Here is a 23,543-nt window from a genome sequence, read left to right as displayed (position 1 = left end):
CATGCCCGTGTGGTGCTTCGTAGCCCTTGATTCACCTCCCTCTGCGGACACGTAGCTTTTCCTGATCCCGACCGCCGTAGACTAGATCATCTTAATCTTCATCTCTTTCTCTGATAATGACAACCCCTCTCTCTCCCTCTCTCTGACTCTCCCTCTGCCTAATAGAGGTCTTTAGGCAGGGTATTGATTATTGGAAAGATATTACAGTTATGTTTATTTACACGTGTATACATTCAGGAAGCCATTTGAGAAGCTTCATGTTTATAGATCTATCTCCGCTGCCCCGTGCGATAGCGAGGCTTTCTAGGTGAAGGCTTTATTGAATTCCAGCCTCCACTGCTCCCTCCCTTCTCTCGCTCTCTCTGTTTCTTATTTTATTGTGGTATAATTAAGTGTTCCAGTCAAGTGGCTTTGATTTATAAAGGCTTCTAGCCAGCACACTGCCCTCTACAGGTCAACATCCAACATCATTTCCATTCCTCATCTGAGTTTGCATACACTCGTCACTCTTAAAAATAAAGGTTCCGCATTGGGATTGATGGTTCCAAAAAAAAAAGAGTCATCTGTGGAACTTCACATTTCACAAAAGGTTGTTGAGATTGTTAAATTGTTCTTCACTCTGAGAAATAAATGGTTCATTCTAGAATCATGGATGTCTGTGGTTCTTTGGCGTACCACAAATATGACCCTGGATCAAAAAACTAGTCTTATTTTGGAATAGCCAAAAACATACGGTATGTTCAAAATTATCGATTTGACTTTTATGCCAAAAATCATTAGGATATTAGGTGAAAATCATGCTTCATGAAGATATTTTGTAACTTTCTTACTATGAATACATATATATATATATATATATATATATATATATATATATATATATATATATATATATATATATATATATATATATATATATATATAAATGATTAGTAATGTGCATTGTAAAAACTTAATTCAGAAAATTTAAATGTGATTTTCTCAGTATTTTGATTTTTTTGAACCCTCAAATTACAAATATAATGGGCCCGTTTCAGAAAGGAGGTTAAGTGAAAACTTAAGTATTTCAACCCTGAAATGAGAGAAACTCTGAGTTTTCCGTTTCAAAATGGCAGGTTAGTTAAATTTGAGAAATCAGGGTAAGTCAAGCCTGTTTCTGAAAACGAGGTAACTTTAACTCAGAGTCAGTTACCGTGGTAACTTACTCTGTGAATCTAACCTGGTCAGGAGCAGGTTTTATTCTCTAAACTCTGAGTTTTTGTCGGTCTACTCCCCTTTTTTAAACACAACGCGGTATTTCTCGCCTTAGCCTTGCATTTCCACCCACCCATTTTATTGCTCATTTTGGAGATGCACATAAAAACGATTGATGGAAACGTCATGATGCACATATTTTTTGAAAATTTGCATAAAAACACGCACATAACAGAGAAGGATAAACTTTCATTCGATAAGAAAATATGCACATAAACTACGATGGAAACACTTTTACTGAACAAATTCCAGTAGGCCTATACATTAAAAAAGGTTTGTAATAAGAGTTGATGATTAAAATGTGTGTGAATGGACAAACCAGCAGGCTGAGCACATTGTAAAACATTTTAAATGTTGTTTTGGTCATTCACTCTGAAATGCCTTAACCCTTTCAGTATTAATGTTATTATATATTACTAATGACCTCCAGAGCGTCTGGAGCGAGCGTCTGATCTCCGCGTCTCATGGCTCCAAACGCCCCCACATGTTCATCGTGTGTCAGCATTGTCTTCAAAGATGCAAGTACATTTATTAAGGAAAGCAAAGATTAACGCAGCTTCTACTGCAGTAAATTCTGTTTTTAATGTTGATATTTGCCGCCAGTTAATCAGGAAGTGGGGATTTTGTTCTCTTTGATTCGTTGGATGGAAATGCTGCTTTATTTGCACACCTTTTATGCGTTATTCCAGTTTTGCACATAAATTTAATTAATATATTTGAATGGAAACATAGCTATTAACTACATTTCAGTCACACAAAGAACAAAGTCACGTCCGAGAATGGCTTGTCCTTTTTTAATAAATAATTAGCTTAAATTCACTGACCTTCGACATGTACTGTTACTAGATGAATGGGATTATTATTCTTTCTAAAAACTATTGTTTAGTTCTGCTTACATTCTAAATGTCATATCAACCTTTATCACACGATCAATAAAAAACAGACACACAAGTGCACTTTTAAATCTATTAAAACTGGTCAACGTGTATAAAAGTGGGAACCGATGTAAAAAAAAAATATAAATGCACACATAACATTACTTATTTTATTATAAATATTTAAATACTTTAAATGTAAAATTGCACATTAACTTGAGCTTTTTTCCCACTGTGTCTCTGTTTCACTGATGCAGTGGTGTTTTTTTTTTTAAATATATGCTCATATTTGCTATAAATATGCATGAGCACATCAAGTTCAGCTGGAGAAAGAAATGCTGATCTCTTTACCCAATAAAGAGATCTCTTTGATACAGATGTTGCCATGGTCACTCGTAATATCTGCGCTCCATTGGTAATGCCTTTTTATAGTCACGGTGTATGCGCTTAACTCCGAGTTGGTCTACTCAAAGTTTATTGACCTAACTCAGATCCGCTATTATGAAAACTCAGAGTTTTTAATCTCTTGGTAAATCAACTTAGAGTTCAAGTTTAAACTCTGAGTTGGTTGAACCTCCTTACTGAAACAGGCCCAATATAATACCCTAACAATGTTTACATCAACAGAAAGCTTATTTACTTAGCTTTTACATAATACTTCCATCTTAAATTCCAAAAACTGTCACAAATATGGCAATACTGAAAAAATCCCTCTTTTGGAACCTTTATTTTTAGGAGTGTTTAGCACGCTTGGCTTGCATCTGTGTAGTTTGCATGCTTTGGTTATTGTTCCACTTATACTACAATAGTCCCTCATCTTGCATTTCTTAACACATTTTCTCATGTAATCTCCTCCTTCCAAAGTGCTCTGAGTTGCCCATTGGCCAGGAAAAGGCGTCTACAGGAAGCGGAGTCAGAGCAACCCTCATCCAAGAGGAAGTCTCATCCGCTGAAGCTGGCCATGGATGAAGGGTTCAACGCAGAGAGTGAAGGAAGCGGAGAGGAGACTGAGTTGAGGGAGGAAGAGGAGGAAGAGGATGAAGAATGTACACAGCAGAAGCTTGGAGATCAAGAGGACGAGCAGCAAGCGAAGCAGAACAAAGAGAGCACCAATACAGAAGAAGAGGGTGATGAGGGTGAGGATTAAAATTGACCGAATAAAAATTTAATGTGTATTTATCATGAGGGGGGTCATCATGATGATGTGACAGCAGCCACAGGACAACGGCGCCAGTGCGCTCACCACACACCAACTATTGGTGTAGTAGAGAGACAGTAATAGAGCCAATTCAATGGATGGGGATGATGGGGGCGAATTTGTCCAGGACACCAGGGTTACACCGCTAGTCTTTACTAGAAGTGCCATGGGATTTTTAATGACCACAGAGAGTCAGGATCTCAGTTTAACATCTGATCTGAAAGATGGCGCTCACTGAGCAGTATAGTGTCCCCTTCACTATACTGGGGCATTAGGACTCACACAGATCGCATATTGAGCAACCCCTGCTGTTCTCACTAACACCACTTCCAACAGCAACCTAGTTTTCCTATGTGGTCTCCCATCCAGATACTGACCAGGCTCAGCCCTGCTTAGCTTCAGTGAGTAACCGGTCTTGGGTTGCAGGGTGATATGGCTGTGGCTTAAAATATACAAGGTCGTTCATTTATACACAGACAGAATTTGTATACAATTGTACTTAGTAACATATTTTTTATTACTATTGTTTGCCTAACTTACAGTATTTTTATTTTGAGAAATTTTACTTTAAAACTGACTTTACGAGCTATTTTGAGAAACCATAATAGATTTTTCAATAGACCAAAACAAAGCCGGTCTAAACTCCAGCGCAGAGTTGCGCCTCGCTTACACACTGCTTAATACACACAAGATGTAGAGCTATACGCAAATATCTTTACATATGAAAAAATAAAAAAATATTAAGTATATAGACTATAATAAGAATATATATATATATATATATATATATATATATATATATATATATATATATATATATATATATATATATATATATATGGTATAAATTTAAAGGATTAATTAGAAAATTAGAAAAAACATTATTTTCTAGCCTACATAAACATGAAAAATCACTGCTTTTATGCCTTCTTCATCTCGGGAGGCTTTTTCAGTTCGTTCATAACAATTTGCTTTTGTATAATGTTTTTATTATTAGCAGTAATATTTATTATATCCATATTTATATTTGTTTTATCAAAAACAAGCGTAGATTTGCCCATCTGCAGGTTTTAGACCATATTGGGCACAGCATGTGTATTTGGATGTACTGTATCTCAGGTTTTTGAACACACTTCGTTATTATTGTTCATTTATTCGTTTGCTGGAAATTAGAACTGAATTTAGAAATAGTTTTGAAACAAACATTTGCGCTTAACAAACAAAAATTATTATTTATAGGCTAATTGATGTCTGTGCAAAGGTTTCCCTATCCGAAAGTGAAAGTGAAAGTAAATCATTTATCTCTCATTCTTGCGCTGTAGATGCTCTATTTAACTGTTTTCTTGCTAGTGAAATGTTCAGTTTTTCCACTTCCACTTACTTTACATCATGTAAATAGCAAATGCGTTTATGGCGTGATACAACTGACTCTTAAAGGGAATGGGAGATGAGACTCTGATTGGTTTATTCTCAAAACAAACCTATAACTCATTAAGAAAATAAACTCAACCCTTTTAGATCATGCGCCACGGCGCAAAGCTGATTTTTCCGTCCTTGTATTAGCAAAAATGCATTCTGACACGCCCTGAAAGTGTTTTTCAGCAGAAACATGCAGACTTTTATTAAAATTCTCAGCAGAAATAGCAAAAAATGTCCACAGATTACGCCTGGCCTTAGACATCGCCTAACCTTAATCATAACAGACAATAATATTGTACAGTCTAAACTCAGAGCTGTAACAGGTGTTACTTTGGATACTTGTCCACAGAATCCAGTCCAATTTGGTTTGCTGTATTATGCACAGGATAATATAAAAATCAAATCTGAATGCATCCTTGGAAAATGACAAATTTTAAAAATTCTGGGGTTTTTTTTCTGTCCCACAGAGGAGTGTATCATCATTGAGTCATCCAGCACAGAAAAACCCAAGCCTTCACCCTCAGAGGACCTCTCCAGCTATCAGCACATAGTGGCCAACTCAATGACACACCTCAACAACCACAACAATGGTGCCATGTCACCCCAACAACCGCCTGTCATCATGGAAACACAAGAAAAAAGTCCTTTTAGGGAAACAGAAGAAGAGAAATATGGAACAGAGGAAACAAGGAGCCAAGTAGGAGTTGTGGTTTGTAAAGAGAACGGATTGAAGCTGGAAGATGAAGAAGCGGACAGTGAGAGCCAGAAAGAGTCAGACCACCAGTACTTCACTGAGGAGATGCAGACACAACAGGATGATGAAGAAGAAGAAGAAGATGATGATGATGATGAGGGGTTGAGGTCTGAGATACAAAAAGAGGAGACGTGCCACAATGAGTTGAATGATATTAAGCATGAAGAAGAGGAAGAAGAGGAGAGAGAAACCGTCTGTTCGGTTATCACTGCCACTCAGGGATCCCACATAAGGGAAGATTATATTTCCCACAAACTCGCATTACCACAAAGCTACAGCTCCAATAAGGCCCCCACAGCATCAGCTATGCTTATTGATGTCCAGTCTGAGGGGTCGGAGAGGGACGCTGATGTGGATGTTGATGATGATGATGATGATGATGATGATGAGGGGGATGACGACAGCTTGTCTCAACGATCAACGGTGGCAGACGAGTCCGAGATGTTCGACATCATGCGGGGGAACCTAGGGTTGCTGGAGCAGGCCATTGCTTTGAAAGCTCAACAGGTCAAAGCTCACCGCGGGCTCAGTCGCATTCCTGAACACCACCGTTTCTTTGCTCTCGATGACCGGGCCGGCAAACATATGGAACATATCCGCAAGAGCTGCTTCGGAAAAGGTAAGCGCTACTAAAGGTGTATGATTTTGGTGTCGTTTAAGAAATTTAGCTAATGCAAACATTTATAATAGCTTATAATAGCTCAATAGTTTTGACTATTTAGGCATGCATGTTGTTGCAGTTAATTCAAAATGATTTACAGCTTTGATGATACAAAATTGTCAACAAATCGATTTGTTTCAAACTGTTTTTGAGCTCATGTGTACTAACCCAATGGTAGGGAACCTAGCACTGTAGGAGACTAGTGGAGCTGCGAATGGATGGATTTGCTCTTTAGTGTTTGGACTTTCAGAAGTGAAAATGAAACCACACTGAACTGAACTAAACTGAACTTCAAATCTGAACACTGGACTGACACAGTTTTTATTCACTAGAACTTCTCTATGAAATTGCTTTGACACAATCTATATTGTAAAAGCGCTATGGAAATAAACATAGATTGAATTGAATTGAACCTATAGCTTGTGAGCCACATGTGGCTCTTTGACAAAAATGCGTGGCTCTTCAGCTTTCTACCTTCAATATTTTACAGTTCTAAGTTTATAACCATCTCTAGAAATCAGTTTGCTAATGAAAATACAATTTCAATTCATTCATTTTCTTTTCGGCTTAGTCCCTTTATTAATCTGGGGTCACCACAGCGGAATGAACCGCCAACTTATCCAGCATATGTTTTACGCAGCGCATGCCCTTCCGGCCGCAACCCATCACTGGGAAACATCCATACACCCTTATTCACACACATGCACTACGCACAATTTAGCTTACCTAATTCACCTATACCACAGCTTTGGACTTGTGGGGGAAAACGGAGCACCCGGAGGAAACCCACGCGAACACTGACACAACATGCAAACTCCACACAGAAGTGCCAACTGACCCAGCCGAGTCTCAAACCAGCGACCGTCTTGCTGTGAGACGAATGTGCTACCCACTGCACCACTGCGTCGCCACAATTACAATTCCAAATTTTTAAATGCAAAATTGATAAAAACAGTTTACAATAAAAGGAAGTTCGACCACTGCACATGTACATTGCTGTGAATAAACTTGAATCGCAACACCAATAATGGGCAAACAAATTACGTTTCTAGTTACCATAGAAACGCAAGTTGTTTGCATTTATTTTTCCAATAATTACAACTAGCCAAAATTAAAACGTTTCTGTATAATTTAATTTGAATTATTTGAAGAAACTGTGTACATTTTAGAGTGGTAAAATGTTTGTTTATTTTAAATTGTTAAAGAGTTCATTTACCAGAAATTTAAATAAACTTTTGTTTTTTCATCATTTATGTTTATTTTGCGCATTAACATAAATAAAGGTTTTGTTTAAACCTGTATTATTTATAGTAGTATATATATATATATTTTTTTTTTTTTTTTTTTTTTTTCACATTTAAAGTCAGAATTATTAGCCCCCCTGTTTATTTTTTCCCCAATTTCTGTTTAATGTGAGATTTTTTTTCAACAAATTTCTAATCATAATAGTTTTAATAACTCATTTCTAATAACTGATCTATTTTATCTTTGCCATGATGACAGTAAATAATATTTGACTAGATATTTTTCAAGACACTTCTATACAGCTTAAAGTGACATTTAAAGGCTTAACTAGGTTAATTAGGTTAACTTGACAGGTTAGGGTAATTAGGCAAGTCATTGTACATCGATAGTTTGTTCTGTAGACTATCGAAAACAAATATAGCTTAAAGGGGCTAATAATATTGACCCTAAAATGGTTTTTAAAATATTTGGCTATTTGCTAAAAAAGTTTCCCGACCCCTGTACTAACCAAATCGTGGACAATAACAAAGTTTTACCTGTAAGGCACTCTAGATAAAAATTACACTTGTAATTAGTACATAATTTCCTGCAATTCATATTTTAAGAGGAAGGAATACTTATATTATGCAGATTGTTAAATCAATGCAAAATAATTGTTTAAATATTTTTGTGAATTGTTGCAAAACACAAATGATACAATTTATTTAAGAATGATTTCATGCAAAAACTACAGATTGTTGCACATCCTCCACTCCATTAGACAGACAACAACATGTATTTACACATAAATGGATTTACCCAAATCTGTTAAGACGTAACTATGTAAACACAGTATTTTTAGGCAAATCATATTTAGCTTATATAAGAATGCAGAATGCTGCTTAAAAAAAAATGTTGCATTAAAATAGCAATTTACATTATGGTTATATGAATTGCATTGCTGTTTGTTGTATATTGTTGATCTATTAACCTTACCATTTCTTCTCATTAGCTGTCACATCTATTTGAAACTACACAACTGTTTAACATTCGGAAATACTTCCCACTTGCATTTAAAGACTTGAATATATATATATATATTCAATATATATATTTACACACTCCAATGCAAGAAGCCATTTCATAAGTGCACTCAAAGTGCTATTTAAACGTTGCACATATGCAGTTTTCAACCCACCCTACACAAGTGCTCAAATATCAACAAATTCTCATAAATAAACACCCACACATGATTAATCAGAAAGAAGATTAAAATGGCAAGCTCTCGCTCAGGCAAAGAACTGCAAGATTAATAATGGGGGAAGCAATCTGGAGAGTATAAATGGGTCAAATGAATTGGTTTCCATAGATAAACTCCAGCCTTAGTCTATAATTACTGAAGCACTTAGAAAGAGAGAGAGAGAGAGTGCGAGAGAGTTGAAGGGGAGAGAGGGTGTGTGTAATTAGATTGGTTTGGCACGTGTTTATTTGTTTATTGGTTTTGTTTGTGGTGTTGTTCTGCTCTCGGTTGGCACTGTGCCCGGTCCGTGTGGCGCTGGATTCAGCTGAGCGCTCGGTAGGGCTCCACACCCCCTCTATAACTGGCCTCCTCACGCTCCGACCAGTTTTAATTAGGAGGTGCATGTCTCGTTAACATTTCAACATTTAATTAAGGAGCCACTGAAGCGCACATGCAAGCTCTTTCTCTCTTAACGTCTCTCACTTTCTCTCTCCTGCTTTTTTTTAATGTTTTTTTTTTTTCAGTTTTGCCTTTGTCCTTGTGCCTTTTTTCATTTACCTTGGACCCCACACACTCTTTCTCACTTCCTCCTCCTGTATAATATGGAGATGTGCTTTGCCAATGGTAAAGTCTGTTTAATGAGCTCCATTTTTCAGTAGATAGTCCAATAAACCCCAGCGCACCCTCACCGAAGATAATAATCCTGTATGGAAACATCCACCTGCCCGCACGCATAATGACCATAATTATCACCATAAATGTGTCCTCTCATGGGTCCAGAGGCAACTTTAACAACTTCCAGAGAGCATGAAACTGGAGAGCGTGTTGGTGTCTAATGCGTGTGGTAATATGCACGTCTTTTGTACATTTCTGTCCTGACAGAAGTGATAATGTCTTCAGATAAGGCTTGACTGACAGGTGTTTTGTTGCCTACAGAGAGTTCTAGATCAGAGAAGCGAGAGATCAAATGCCCAACCCCTGGGTGTGATGGAACGGGTCACGTGACCGGACTCTATCCCCACCACCGCAGTCTGTCAGGCTGCCCACACAAAGATCGGATCCCTCCTGAGAGTGAGTCAACATCAAACTACAGACACATCTTTTGATTGTGTGATCATTCGCAGCAGAAAAGACAATCCGTGCCTTCGACGTGTACCTCAGATGTGTATTATTATGTATCTCCCTCCATAAAACTGTCAAAATTAGGGTGGATTATTGGGGTTATGCAGATATTCTATTGACTGATACATTGTTGTCTGTGCTTTCTTGGTTTGTACTCAGTTTTGGCCATGCATGAAAATGTCCTGAAGTGCCCAACGCCGGGATGCACTGGTCAGGGTCATGTCAACAGCAACCGCAACACACACCGCAGGTACAGAGTCTCTCTTTTTAAGAATAGATTTCCTTTTGGTAACCACATGGTACATTCCCAAGTCTTTCTTGATGCATGAGGTCTACATGATGACTATTCTTCACACTTAAAAATTCTTTGGGATGTAACAGATCAACGTACGGATCACAACCTACAGTTCGGAATGCATATAACCCACGGATTACAAACTTTTTTGAACTTGTTGATTAATTGTAGAGAGATCGCCTCCTGCGTCGTTCAAATCACGTGTATGAAAGCATTTTGGCTTCTCTGTAAAATATAACGATGAAGTTGGGGTGGGACCTAAATGCTTTCTTAGGTTATTATTAAATGTGTTTTCTGTCACTGTTTGTTAGCCTGCATTAATGCATTCAGTGTAAAGCAGCACAGTTAAACATTAAAAGATCTCAATTCAAACCCGTGCAACATGAGTGATAAATGATTTGCATATGTTTATTAATCCTTCGAATCGCTGCATTCAAATCTGTGTTTGATCGAGAGAGACTCAGTTTTTACACTTTTTCAGTTCGTTACAAACAATTAAACAAGACAGAAATTCTGGGAGAACAGTCTATAGTTCAGATATAAACACTGATGTTTATGGTAAAGATTAAAATCAGCTTAATGGAACTTGACGCTGGTGAATGTTGTAGCAATTACATTGTTTAACCAATAGGTGGCGACAAAAACCATCAAAATTATATCACTGAATAGATATTCAAAAATAATACACCATGAAGTTTTATGGGTGAATTGTTGAATCATTTATCAGAGTTTCTGCAGGTTTCACCAAGTCAATTTTAATCATTTTTAAGACCTTTTTAAGACTATTAAGTTTTAGACTTATATAGAGATAAACGCTAAGGATTTTCTTTTACTTACCCCACCAAAAAAAACTAATTCTAATTAGTTATTTCTCAGCCACATATTTTAAATAATGAGTCAAAACAAGCAGACCCTAGTTGTACGCATACTAATAAAAACAATTTTAAAAATAAAAACTTATATTAAACTAAATGTAGGTACAACAAACTGTTATAATATTAGTTGATATTAATATTAGTTATAAGTTATAAAGTGTTGCTAAAAGTTTTTAGAAATAGTGTTGGAGATTGGATGACTGTTGAATTAATTTAGTAGCTTTACTTAAACAAATAAAAATTAAGATCTGTTTAAAATGATTTAACTGGACGATATTTCAGTAAATTTAACACTTTTTAGGCCTAAAACTGAGTTTTTGAAATTTAAGACATTTTAGAACTTTGTGGCTTTCAAATAAATATGATATGTTCTACAAGATGTTAGATTTCTATATTTCGCATTATTAGCAACAGTACCAAAGATCCATATTTTCAGCTGGTTCCTTCTTGATTTTTATTTCATTAAAATGACAGGTTTTTGCATTGGTTTTTGGAGTAATATTTTTGTATAAATTGAAAGCAAATGACATTTCCTTCCTTTTCTGATGATCTGAACAATGATTCATGACTCAAAAATCATAGTGTGGTCCAAACCGCGAGATTTGTGATCCGTTACACCGCTGAGAGTTCTGAAGGGCTATTCAAAGCTTTGCTATTGATTAAATATTGTAGCTACTCAAATATCTTTTGTTATTTTCTTACTGTGAAGGAAATTTCAGTCATCTGTAGAACCTTTCCCCCACTATAAAGCACATTTAAAATGTTTAACAGAAGCATTAAACATTTTCCTCACTCATTCCATCACGTTTTCTCCTCTATTAGTTTATCCGGATGTCCCATCGCTGCTGCTGAAAAGCTCTCAAAGAGTCATGACAAGCAACATCTGCCCCAGCCCATGGGCGAGCACATCAAGGGCAGCCCAAACTCTGACCGTGTACTCAGGTGAGCTCTAAACCCTCACCAAACAAACCCTGGAACTGAAAACATCAGCATTTATCCCTATTTATCCCAGCAACAGCAAACTTGCCCCGCGCTCGGTCTCCTCCTGTCCTTCAGCTTCTATGTCAGCAGTATGTGTCCATCAAATGTACCTGCTGTGGTTGGTTAGCACAGCTGTCATTCACCGCAGGACTAAACTCACTTACCGCAGCACGATTGGTCAGGCTCTTCAGCATGTCGGCCCTTCCTTTCCTTTGCCCTTCTAATAGAGCACAGCCTGCCATTTCATGCTGGGATCGGGCCTCAAACCTGCTAGTCTAATTACGCCACTGATAAGCTAATTATGGGACTTACAGGGCATGGAGTATTGGAAAAATAATTACTTTCCTTCAGGAAGCATGTCTGTGGTCAGACAAAGCAATGCGGATTATGAAAATAATAAGCAGTCCTCTCTTATTAGTGTTATTCTGATTTAAATGAGCGTCAGTTCGTTGAGAAAGCCCATTAAGGGAAGATGTCGACAATGAGAAGTCACCAGAGAGACCTCTGGCAGCTCCGCATGTCACCCTTGCTAATGGGATGCAGTGACTAATGAAGAGACAGGAAGCAGAGGCTAATATACTTTACATGCCATTGTCACGCAGATCATAACACACGTAGGTGTGTGCGTGCATGTTTTCCTTCAAACGCTTTCTGCTTTACGCCTGAAATCTGCTAATGATGTTAAATACAGAACACAGTGTCAAAGTCCACAATGACACACACCCACGTGCTAGCATTCCTTAGCTTGTTTCCAAATCCTAGCTAGCAGCCTACTGCCTGCTTTTAAAAGATCCTAACCATTAATGAATTCATTTACAACGGCAAACACACAACATACCTGACTTGCAATTGATTTTAGTGGAGATAGTCCAAGAAAAGTTCACTCAACAGCCAAAACTGCAAGGCCCCCAGCCAGCTACTACAGTTATGTTTAAAAAGATTGAGTAGTTTTAAAAAAGAAAAACTGTTTGTTGTACTCGCATTTCATATCAGCAACAGTTTGGACATGGAATATTCCACAAATGTAGTCTTCTTATGTAGAAAACGTATTAAAGATTGCTTATATTTCATGTTGATGCAGTCAATGCTCATGTGCTTTCCCGAGAACCCATCTAAACTAGTGTTTCTGTTAGTACCGGTGCTTTTAATGGAAACTTCAATTACGCAATGATCAGTTGCTGACTTGTTTTTTTAGGCTGCATTTACACTGCATGGTTCGAGTGACCCAATTCCGATTTGTTTTCTCTCATGTGGCATAGATGGGATAGGGCCTAACGCATGGATTCCGATTTACTCAAATCAGATTCAGGCCTTGTTAATATGTGGAAATTTATCCGATATGAATCAGATCCGTTCCCTCATGTCTGAAATGTAAGCAAGTAAATCGGATTTTTACCTGTCAGCGCGAGTCACGCATCATTAAAAACCATAGTTAATGACGTCAACTCTGATGCTTTCATTTCAGAACAGACTTCAGCAGAGTCCCAAACCTTAAATCTCATAGACAAGGACTAAAAAAGCTTTTATATTGTCATATAGCAGAGGTATTTAAACATGTTAATGAGAGAGAGGGAGGGAGAGAGAGAGAGAGAGAGAGAGAGAGAGAGAGAGAGAGAGAGGGAGGAAGAGAGAGAGAGAAAGAGAGAAAGAGAGCGCTAGAGAGTGCAATATCCACCACATACCCAATATAAACTAATATAAAACTATTGCATACATTCCGTGCATAAATCACACCATGGACATTACATTAAAATGCCTACTAGTTTAAAAAGCCTAGATTAAAAGAAGATGAGCAAATGAAAACTTTTTGTCATCACCTTCTGTATAGTAAAAAACAACTTGTCAAAAAGAATTTTAAAAAAGCCTCGGAGTTGTGCGTCACTCGATTGGGACTAGTGAGTGTGACAAACGATTTTTTCTTTGCCGGAGTTCAAGGGTTGCCGCGTCCAAAAGCAGAGGCTGCTACAACTGCAGCGACACGCAATAACCACGACTCATAACATACAATCGAATAGCACTTTAGATATACTTAAAGCCATAATCGTCGTAAACACTAATGGAATTAAGACATGTGGAGTATCCCTATTTCAATCGCATTATTGATATGCAGTACAGAGATGTAAACGATGTAATCAAACTATTACCGTTGTGTAGGACTAGCGCTTAATTTGTGCCGCAACACGCCGGATCCGGCACCTCTTAAATCTGATCCGGCACCTCATTTTACCGATCACCCTTCTCAACCGCCCTTCTCACCTGTCTGCAGTTCACTTTTGCTTTCTCCGCTTTATTCTGCGACTCCCCAATCCTCTTCACTGTTATCCGCGACAACTCCGCCCCGCTCACTTTCGTCTGCAACACCCCGCCGCCATCCACTGCAACAACAATACCAACCAAGTACAAGTTGACACCCATTGAGTCAGAAAAGGACAACAGACACACATCTCCTCGAGTGCACGCGCACACAGACACACACAGTGAACTTCTGGAGACAAATGCACCAGTTGTCGTCATCATCATCATCACCGAACACATGTTTATGCTGTCCAGAAAAAAAAAACAGAAGCTGTTGCTATATGAAAGTGGAACTGTTAAAAAAAATTTTAATCAAAAATGACATGATTACATTTTTTTTAATTCAATTTGTGGAAAGGAGATCGTTCCTCATGTGAAATTGTACAGCAGTGGTCACCAAACTTGTTCCTGGAGGGCCGGTGTCCTGCAGATTTTAGCTTCAACCCTAATTAAACTCATCTGAACAAGCTAATCAAGGTCTTACTAGGTATACTTGAAACATCCAGGCAGGTGTGTTGAAGCAAGTTGGAGCTAAATCCTGCAGGGACACCGGCCCTCCAGGACCAAGATTGGTGACCCCTGTTGTACAGAGAGAAAGCCAGTCAGTAGAGTTTATAGCTAAATATTTAGCAGTGTTTGCATGTAGTTTATGGGACAATTCATTCAAATAAACGTTAAATAACATTCATTACAAGTTGATTTAAAAAAGTTAATTGTTTTACATTTTGTGATTTTTTCTTCAGTTGAATTAAATATTTTCCATTCATTCATTTCATCATTAAAGATTTCTTAAAGATACTGTAAAAATCTCATCTCGTTCTCGTGAACCCAATCTCATGTCTCGTCTCGTGAAGTAAGTGTCTCTTCACACTCATATCGGATACGAGTCACTTTTAAAAGACGATGTAAGCTGGTCATCAAAAAAAATCAGATACAGTCACAAAATCAGTATTGACCATCAAGATCTGCAGTGTAAATGCAGCCTTATAGTTGCTGTGCTCCATTTCAAGTAAAATTGTTGTACCAGTTAAAGGGCAATATTCTAATAAATAACAACTACACAGAATGCTAAGTACTCTAAGTACTAATACACTAAGCACTCTAACAACATTTCATGTTATTTCCCAACATTTTAATGCATTCTGGGATAGCTTTTTTTCTGTGAAAGATGTGCAAAGCGTCATAGTATTAGACTGTAATGTGATAAATTGAGCTGCGTAATGAAGTTGACTTCTTTTTTTAGACATCAGGAGCATCTACAACACATTAAAATGCTGCTTCAGTAGGTTCTGGAATATGCCAAATGTCTTTTCAGAGTTTTTCTTCAGAACAGAGAAAGGGCCGCAAGGGCTCACGGTTCTTGAGGAAAAGGAGTCGGTTTTAGGGCTTCAATTCCATGCTATATGATATGCTAATGTGCTCAGTGCTGATAAGACACTATTTAATCCTCTTCTCCTTCAGTCACCCTGCTTTAAAACCTCTCTTTCTCACTCTCTCTCCCTTTCCCATTTACTCTTTTACCGGCTATTTATCTGTGGGACTTTTCCTTCCTTTTTCTTTTTCACTGTATCTCTGGCTCATTGTCAGTCTTTCAATTCCGCTTCTCTTCTGCTGTCTAATTCCAGCCCACTCTTTCACTCTTGATCTTTTATGCTCACTTACACTTATCCTTTTATGCTTCTTTTTTTCTTCACTGCAGGGATATTGATTCTTTTGTAGAGGAAAAATGACGGAACCTTCTCTCTCTCCCGCTCTCCCTCGCTACCCTTTTTTTAGGCCCATGTGTTTTGTGAAGCAGTTGGAGATTCCACCGCACGGCAGCTACAGGCCCAGCCTCGTCCCCGCCACGCCACGCGCTAATCTGGCCAAGGAGCTGGAGAAGTACTCCAAGGTGTCCTTCGATTATGCAAGCTTCGACGTGCAGGTGTTCGGCAAGCGCATGCTCGCCCCAAAGATGCACACCAGCGAAACTTCACCCAAAGCCTTCAAATGTGAGCAGGATTAGTCACGCTTTTTGAACGCTATGTATAATACACTCCTGGCAGAGCAAAATTGTGTATAAATGGTGTGCTTTGTGAATAATCCAGCAAATGTTCACCACTCTTTATTGTCATACAGCAAGGTTAGCGGTAAGTGAGTGCTGGGTCTTTAGTATTAACACTATTCTCTTTTGCCCACAGCCAAACCTCCATTCCCCAGGGTCTCCCCCCCAAGTCCCAGCCTGCACGGTGTTTATGGAAAAAGCTCCTCCAGTGGCTATGATTATTCCCATGATGCTGAAGCTGCCCACATGGCTGCCACTGCTATCCTCAACCTGTCCACACGCTGCTGGGAGAGACCAGAAAACCTTAGCATCAGACACCAAGATAAGGTGCAGTCAGAGCTGGTTCACACAACACAAGTTGCATAGAGCCCCCTTGGCCTCAATTTTTATATACTTTACCACAAGAGAGAGAGAGAAAGAAAAAGCTGTGCCACCTTCTATTCTTTTGCTTTAAGGTGCTTTTACACCTAGACTTTTGTTCCGTAACCTGGTTCGTTTTCCCAGTTAGCGCAGTTTGTTTGGCATAACTGAATCTAGCAATCGCGCTCGGATCTGCACCAAATAAATCGGTCTGAGTTTGAGGTGGTCTCAGCTCAACTCTGAAACGGATTGACTGTAGTGAGAAAGCAATACGATCCGAACCAGGCTATATCATATTGTATTATGGATATGTAATAGGCATACTGTATATGGCCATATGAAGAGAGAATTATGAGTATGGTGGGATGCAGTCTTGGTTTATTTGTTATTTCTCTCCATAATGTAAAGCCTATAATGCATAATTCTAGCCAACTGCTTTGTATGATGTATGAGAAAGTCTTTCCTCTGATTTATATTTAATGACAACCCTGCTGAAAAATCCAGCTTAAACCAGCCTAGGATGGTTAGCTGGTTTAAGCTGGTCGACCAGCCTAGTTTTAGAGGGGTTTTGGCCATTTCCAGGCTGTTTTCCAGCCAGATCCAGCCTGGTCTTAGCTGGTCAGGTTGGAAAATGACCAGCTAAATCCAGCTAAAACCAACTTGACCAGCCTTGTTTAAGCTGGACATAGCTGGTTTTTTCTGGGCTCCTAGCCTGACCAGCTAAAACCATGCTGGAAATCAGCCTGGAAATGGCCAAAACCCCTCTAAAACCAGGCTGGTCGACCAGCTAAAACCAGCCAACCATCCTAGTCTGGTTTAAGCTAAATTGTTCAGCAGGGAATGTCTGTGGGGGTCACTATTCAAAATGAAAGTGCAGCTTTTCGCTTATAATGTTGCTTATAAATTAAAAAAGGACACATGACAGCTGAGCGTCACTCTGACCAATGTGAAGAGAGTTTACTCGCACATGACTTGTTTTAGCTAATTCGGTCTGTTTAGAAACTTTGCTGTGTGAAACTAAACCTTTCTAAGAACAAAAGGCAACGTTGTAACACATTTAATCCCTGTTTCGGAGCAAACCAAATGATCTACAGGTGCGAAAACACCCTAAAGCAATGTGCTTTATATTGTGCCTATATAAACGCCAACCCACCATCATGTAACATCAATATGGTTGTCAAACTTGCTCAATACTGGTTAAGAAATGCTGTTCCCTGCTTGAATGTATATGCGATATGAGAAGGAGGGAAACACGGATAAGTATAGGCAACTTTTGTTTTTGGTGTGCACTTAAATACATTAAAAAATGTCTAAAAATGCTTGTTAGTATACACAGTGCTCAGCATAAATAAGTACACCAAATTTTAAAAAATGAATATTTGTATTAGTTACTTTGTAAATATAGGCAATGTATTTTTGAACAAAACAGATTTATTATACATATATATTTATTAAAATAATATTGTAGTCACAGAAAATTTTAGAAATGGAAAGATAATTCATTTAAATTCATGTAAAATGGTTTAACGTTATTATTTTTAATAAACCATGTTTTTTAGTCACAGTTCTTTATGTAATGCTTTTATAGCTTCCAGGTCTTTAGTACATTACAAATCTACCTTATGTGTGTGTGTGTGTGTGTGTGTGTGTGTGTGTGTGTGTGTGTGTGTGCGCGTGCGCGTGTGTGTGTGTGTTAATACAGTCAATCATGGTACAATGAACTTTCAGATCAGCTGGTTTGTGACAAATATTGTAGACTTTTACTTTTAGCATAGAATCACCAAGACGCGACACTAGTGCAATTTGGTAAACAGCCACTAGATGAAGCAGCAGCCATTTTGGAATGAAAACTCCAATAGAACAACAGCATATTATAAGTCTGTAAAATAAACTATTGAAAGTGCTGGTGATTTTGATAGTAAGTGTTGTATTATCGTCTTTCAGGTTGTATCTCAGCTTTAATGTGATCTTTAAATAAATAAATAAAAAACAAAGCAGCTGCTTGTCATCGCGACAGCAATACGATCCATTGGACAGACGATCGCTTTCTCTCCAAAATGGCGGAATCCTGTGCTGTTGCTGGGCGCTGCTGTTGCAATGGAACGTTTTATTGAGTGTGGCCTCTTGGTCATTCTAAGCTCTTTGCTTTTACTGATACTTGTTTGCCAACTTGTTTATTTACAAAAGGCTTAACCTACCAATACATACCTAGCAAATATTAGCCTGCACAGATATACAGCCAATAAGTTAATATTCATTCATTCATTTCCCTTTGGCTTAGTCCCTTATTTATCAGGGGTTGCCACTGCGGAATGAACTGCCAACTATTCCGGCATATGCTTCACGAAGCGGAATCTCTTCCAGCCACAACTTAGCACTGGGAAACATCCATACACTCTCACATTCACACAAACATACACTACTGCCAATTCATTTAATCAAATTCACCTATACTGTATGTCTTTGGACAGGGGGGGGAAACCGGAGCACCCAGAGGAAACCTCACAAACATGGGGATCAACTAAAATATTGATGCTGATAACTGAATAAATATATACAGTATGTAGCTTAGCTGTTTTCATAATAGAGCAGCTATTAGCTAACAAGCTAATTTTTCTGATTTAGTATTGGATAACTTCAAAAAAACATGCCTTACAAAACAAACTAGCAATAATCATACATGTTCTCTAACGAGGCTAGGAATTTATTTGAGCAATTTGGATCATTTGGATGTTTCGTTGCAACGAACCGACTCGTATGACAACTCACAAATTCATCTTTGATCTGAGTCTTTGATCAACAGTGTTCTCAGAAGCCCCTATAAAGATTTTCACATCTTTCTGTAGTGAAATCCAATGCAGCAAATGATTTATTTATTTAAATGAGGGTGTTTTATAGCTTTATTATCAAAATTTTGTTTAGTTTGGCTTCAACTACAATCCTGTCACTAAATCAAGATTGTGTCGCAATGAATACTGCTCTGATCTACTAGAGATTATTTAGCATTAACATAACAAGTAGATTAGCAAGCTTGGCTTTGAAATGTTTCCACAGCAATGCTAAACACACACACACACCATACAGAGATGTTCAGTAGCAAATAATAGCAGTTTGCGATGGTAAACATCCACTAACTGAAGAAAGTCTGTCTGCGCACAGTTGATCTTCAGCAGAGTTTTTGTCAGATGAATGTAGCGTGAATGGTGTGAATGCGTTTGCTTGCTGTTGAGATCTTATTGCGTCATCTCCCCTCCCTTTCATCTGTCCCTCCGTTCGTTTCATCCTTGTCTCCTCTTCATGTTGTTATTGCATTAAGTTGATAGTGAGCTCCCTAGATAGGGCAGGACCAGGTGCTCTGTGTTTTTTTATTTAATATTTCCATGGCTAACGCTAATGAGGCCATTTCTCTCTCGCTTTCATTCACTCAGTTTCCTCTCTTTACTTTTTTTTCATTCTTTTCATTCCTTGTCCCTGCTCACACCCAAAAATACAATCTAACCGCCTTCTGCCCCCCTTCTTCATCTGAGAACTCTGGGGTCTCGACTGTAATTGGAGAAGCTCTGTCCTCGATATTGTGATTTTTTAAAAAAAAAAAGCTTTCTCCTCAGCCCAGGGAGTGACTACTTCATCATTTTTCGATTTCCTGACATGTTTTTAGCAGGAGGGGATAAAAGGGGAAGATTAATGGGCAGAAAGGCCCAATGGCTCAACACTAATCAGACTGGGACTGCTCTGGGATCAGTGCCTACTGTGTGTGCACATCTCCAATTTCATATGCACATACTGTACATACAGTTGAAGTCAGAATTATTAGCCCCCTTGTTTATTTTTTTCCTCAATTTATGTTTAATGGAGAGAAGATTTTTTTCAGCACATTCCTAAACAATAGTTTTAATAATTTATCTCTAATAACTGACTTATTTTATCTTTGCCATGATGACAGTAAATAATATTTGATAAGATTAATAATATTTTTCAAGACACTTCTATACAGCTTAAAGTGACATTTAAAGGCTTAATTGGGTTAGTTAGGTTAGCTAGGGTAATTAGGCAAGTTATTGTATAACAATGGTTTGTTCTGTAGACTATATAAAAAAAAGCTCAAAGGGGCTAATAATTTTGACCTTAAAATGGGTTTTAAAAAATTTAAAATAAGACTTTCCCCAGAAGAAAAAATATTATCAGACATACTGTGAAAATTTCCTTGCTACTAATCCATGCATTATCTATTTGCATACATCTGCATACACAGTGTGTTACAATAGAATGTGATGAATGTGTTTTAAAATATGGAATTGTTGTTAGATATTTATTAGATAACTTCACAACAGCACCTTAGCAACTACAACCAACATCCTACCAATGTGCTAAAGCAAAAAATGTACATAACACCACGACAAAGCATTGGCAATCATTTTCAAGACCCAAGCAGCAACAAAACAATGTGCTAAAAACTTACATCACAAATCCTGCAATAAAGCTTTGACAGCTACTCACAACATCTTATGCTGAGTCCAGACTATCCCCGATTTTGACTTGCCGACAGGTTTTGAAAAATCGCAGACAAAAGCCTGAAATCACAGGCAAATTGATGCTCATTCACAAGAGTAAGAATCCCACAGTGTTAACTATCAAAGACGCAAAATGCCATGTGAAATGTGTTCTCATTCATTCATTTTCTTTTCGGCTTAGTCCCTTTATTAATCTGGGGTTGCCACAGCAAAATGAACCGCCAACTTATTCAGCATATGATTTTCGCAGCGGATGCCCTTTCAGCTGCAACCCATCACTGGGAAACCCATACACACTCATTTGCACACATACATACACTATGGGCATTTTAGCCTACCCAATTCACCTGTCCCGCATGTCTTTGGACTGTGGGGGAAACCGGAGCACCCTGATGAAACTCTTGCGAACGCAGGGAGAAAATGCAAACTCTACACAGAAATGCCAACTGACCCAGCCGAGGCTCAAATCAGTGACCTTTTTGATGTAAGGCGACAGCACTACCTACTGTGCCACTGCGTCGCCTCTTTTAGCATATAAGAACTGAAATTTCTGTGTTTTCAACAATATTGCAAGTTCATTAAAACCTAATATAACATCCTTTTAGTAAAGTAGTAATGGATTTATAGGTGTGCATGTTAACTTCTTATGCATCAAATATGCGCTCCAAACTTTTTATTTTCTGTAAACCTGCTTCTGACCATTACCTGTCCACACTAAATGGTTATAAGAGACATGTTTGAGGAGTTATGTGCAACATAATTAATTAATTCTCTTATGTAAGGCAAAACCTCTAATTAAGTATCATATTTAAGGAGGTAAAATGTGCTTTATGCACTATAAAGCATCAGAATCAGTAACTGGTATCGGCCAATCACCATGACAAGGAATTGGTACTCGGTATCGGCTGCAAAAATTCTGATCGGAGCATCCCTAGTAATAAGTTATAAAATGCATGCATTCATAATTTAAATAGTGATATTAATTATATTTTAAATATGAATTTAACTTAAATTATATTAATGGAAAATGCATTTTGATAACTTTCCTAAATGTCTAAAGTGTTGTCAATTGTTGATAATGTTCGACCGTTTAATTGTTTTAAACATTTAAACAAGGTCAAGTTTGTATTGCTGCAGCCCAGAAACCTCTGTGTTATAGGAACTTAGGGTTAGATGGGCTTTCGGTTAAGGTTAGATTAAACAAGCCTAAAGCGCTCAATTAGTTTGGTTAGTTGTGTTTAATTAGGGCTGGAACTAAACTGTGGAGAGTTACGGCCCTCAAGGAACTGAGTTTGACACCTTTGTTTGTAAGGGGTAGGTCTGGGGTTGGAGTAGATGCTAATAAAACACAATAGGTTAATGTAAAGAGTAGGTTAAAGGTTGGGGTAGGTTTAGATGTTATTTAAATGAAAAGGATAGACTTGTGTGTCATGTATAAGACATGATATGAATCAATCAAAAGCCCTAGGAAGATTGTTCAACCCTCCTAGAACTCAAGTCCAAGCCATTTGGTGTTGACCTCCTCATTTGGAACACTCTCCAACCTCCACCAGGCCTTACCAGCCATCAGTAACACTGATTACTGTCAGACTTTCAAAGTCCCTCATCACTTCAATTAAGATTATATTTATTACATTTTAAAGCACACCCACTAAAGAATCTGACAATAGCACCTCTTTCTACGTTAAATACAGATTAAGAAGTAGCAGCTATGATGCTGTTTTTTTAAACCAATTGTTTGCATTGCTATTCCAACCACCCAAACACGATGGCAACCACTCATAGCATACCATTTTTGGCTAAATGGTCATTTTGACACATTATTGTGATTATAAGCCTATTTATGAATTATAATTAAAACATATTTTGTTTTTTCTTGTTGTAGAGTATGGAAATTGAGGTTGATGAGAACGGCACTTTGGACTTAAGCATGAAGAAGCCCATAAAGAGGGAAGTGGGAATGTCATGCACCAGCCCTGAAGTGCGTTCCCCCGATCTGTCCTCATCATCTTCGTCATCATCCACATCTCTTCACCATGGCAACAGCAGCATCTCGCCTCATTCTTTGCACACCTATAAACAAGAGGAGTGGGAGGGGCCTCTGGACTACACTAAACCCAATCGGCAGAGAGAGGAGGAGCTAGAAGAGGTAGACCATTTGCCATGTCCTGTTACATTAGGAAATGCAGATGCTGTGCCATCTGATTTAATATACTTTCCATCTTTGAACAGATGGACCACAGTGCTCCGTCTTTTGCCTCCTCTGACCCTGAAGACTGCGACATGATGCAAGATGGCCTGGAGGACAGGAAGTACCCTGGAGAGGTCACAACCCCCAGCTTTAAGGTCAGGTTCCAGCCCAAGGACAACAAGAAAGACCTCCTGATGTAAGTTCGGATGCACTTCTGTGCACATATTGATATTCAGCAAAATGC

The 23,543-nt window shown here is 38.1% G+C and overlaps 1 protein-coding gene across 29 annotated transcripts in view; it reads left to right on the top strand.

Moving 5' to 3' along the window:
* The window catches only part of myt1b (myelin transcription factor 1b), a 211,324-nt gene that overhangs the window by 177,216 nt on the left and 10,565 nt on the right, over positions 1 to 23,543 (top strand). For 28 of the 29 annotated variants that reach the window (XM_087306561.1, XM_087306575.1, XM_087306574.1 and 25 more), the window contains 9 exons: positions 2,994 to 3,265; positions 5,214 to 6,119; positions 9,562 to 9,696; positions 9,907 to 9,997; positions 11,740 to 11,859; positions 15,970 to 16,184; positions 16,374 to 16,564; positions 22,994 to 23,257; positions 23,341 to 23,495. In XM_087306561.1, coding sequence (XP_087162687.1) covers positions 2,994 to 3,265; positions 5,214 to 6,119; positions 9,562 to 9,696; positions 9,907 to 9,997; positions 11,740 to 11,859; positions 15,970 to 16,184; positions 16,374 to 16,564; positions 22,994 to 23,257; positions 23,341 to 23,495 — 2,349 coding nt within the window. Of the gene's footprint in view, positions 1 to 2,993; positions 3,266 to 5,213; positions 6,120 to 9,561; positions 9,697 to 9,906; positions 9,998 to 11,739; positions 11,860 to 15,969; positions 16,185 to 16,373; positions 16,909 to 19,157; positions 20,181 to 22,993; positions 23,258 to 23,340; positions 23,496 to 23,543 lie in introns of those variants that run through there. The other variant, XR_015523186.1, reaches the window with a different exon arrangement.

Source organism: Danio rerio, chromosome 23 (assembly GCF_052040795.2).
Source record: "Danio rerio strain M-AB ecotype USA chromosome 23, GRCz13ab, whole genome shotgun sequence".
NCBI lineage: Eukaryota > Metazoa > Chordata > Actinopteri > Cypriniformes > Danionidae > Danio > Danio rerio.
This window is presented reverse-complemented; position numbering and strand designations above follow the sequence as displayed.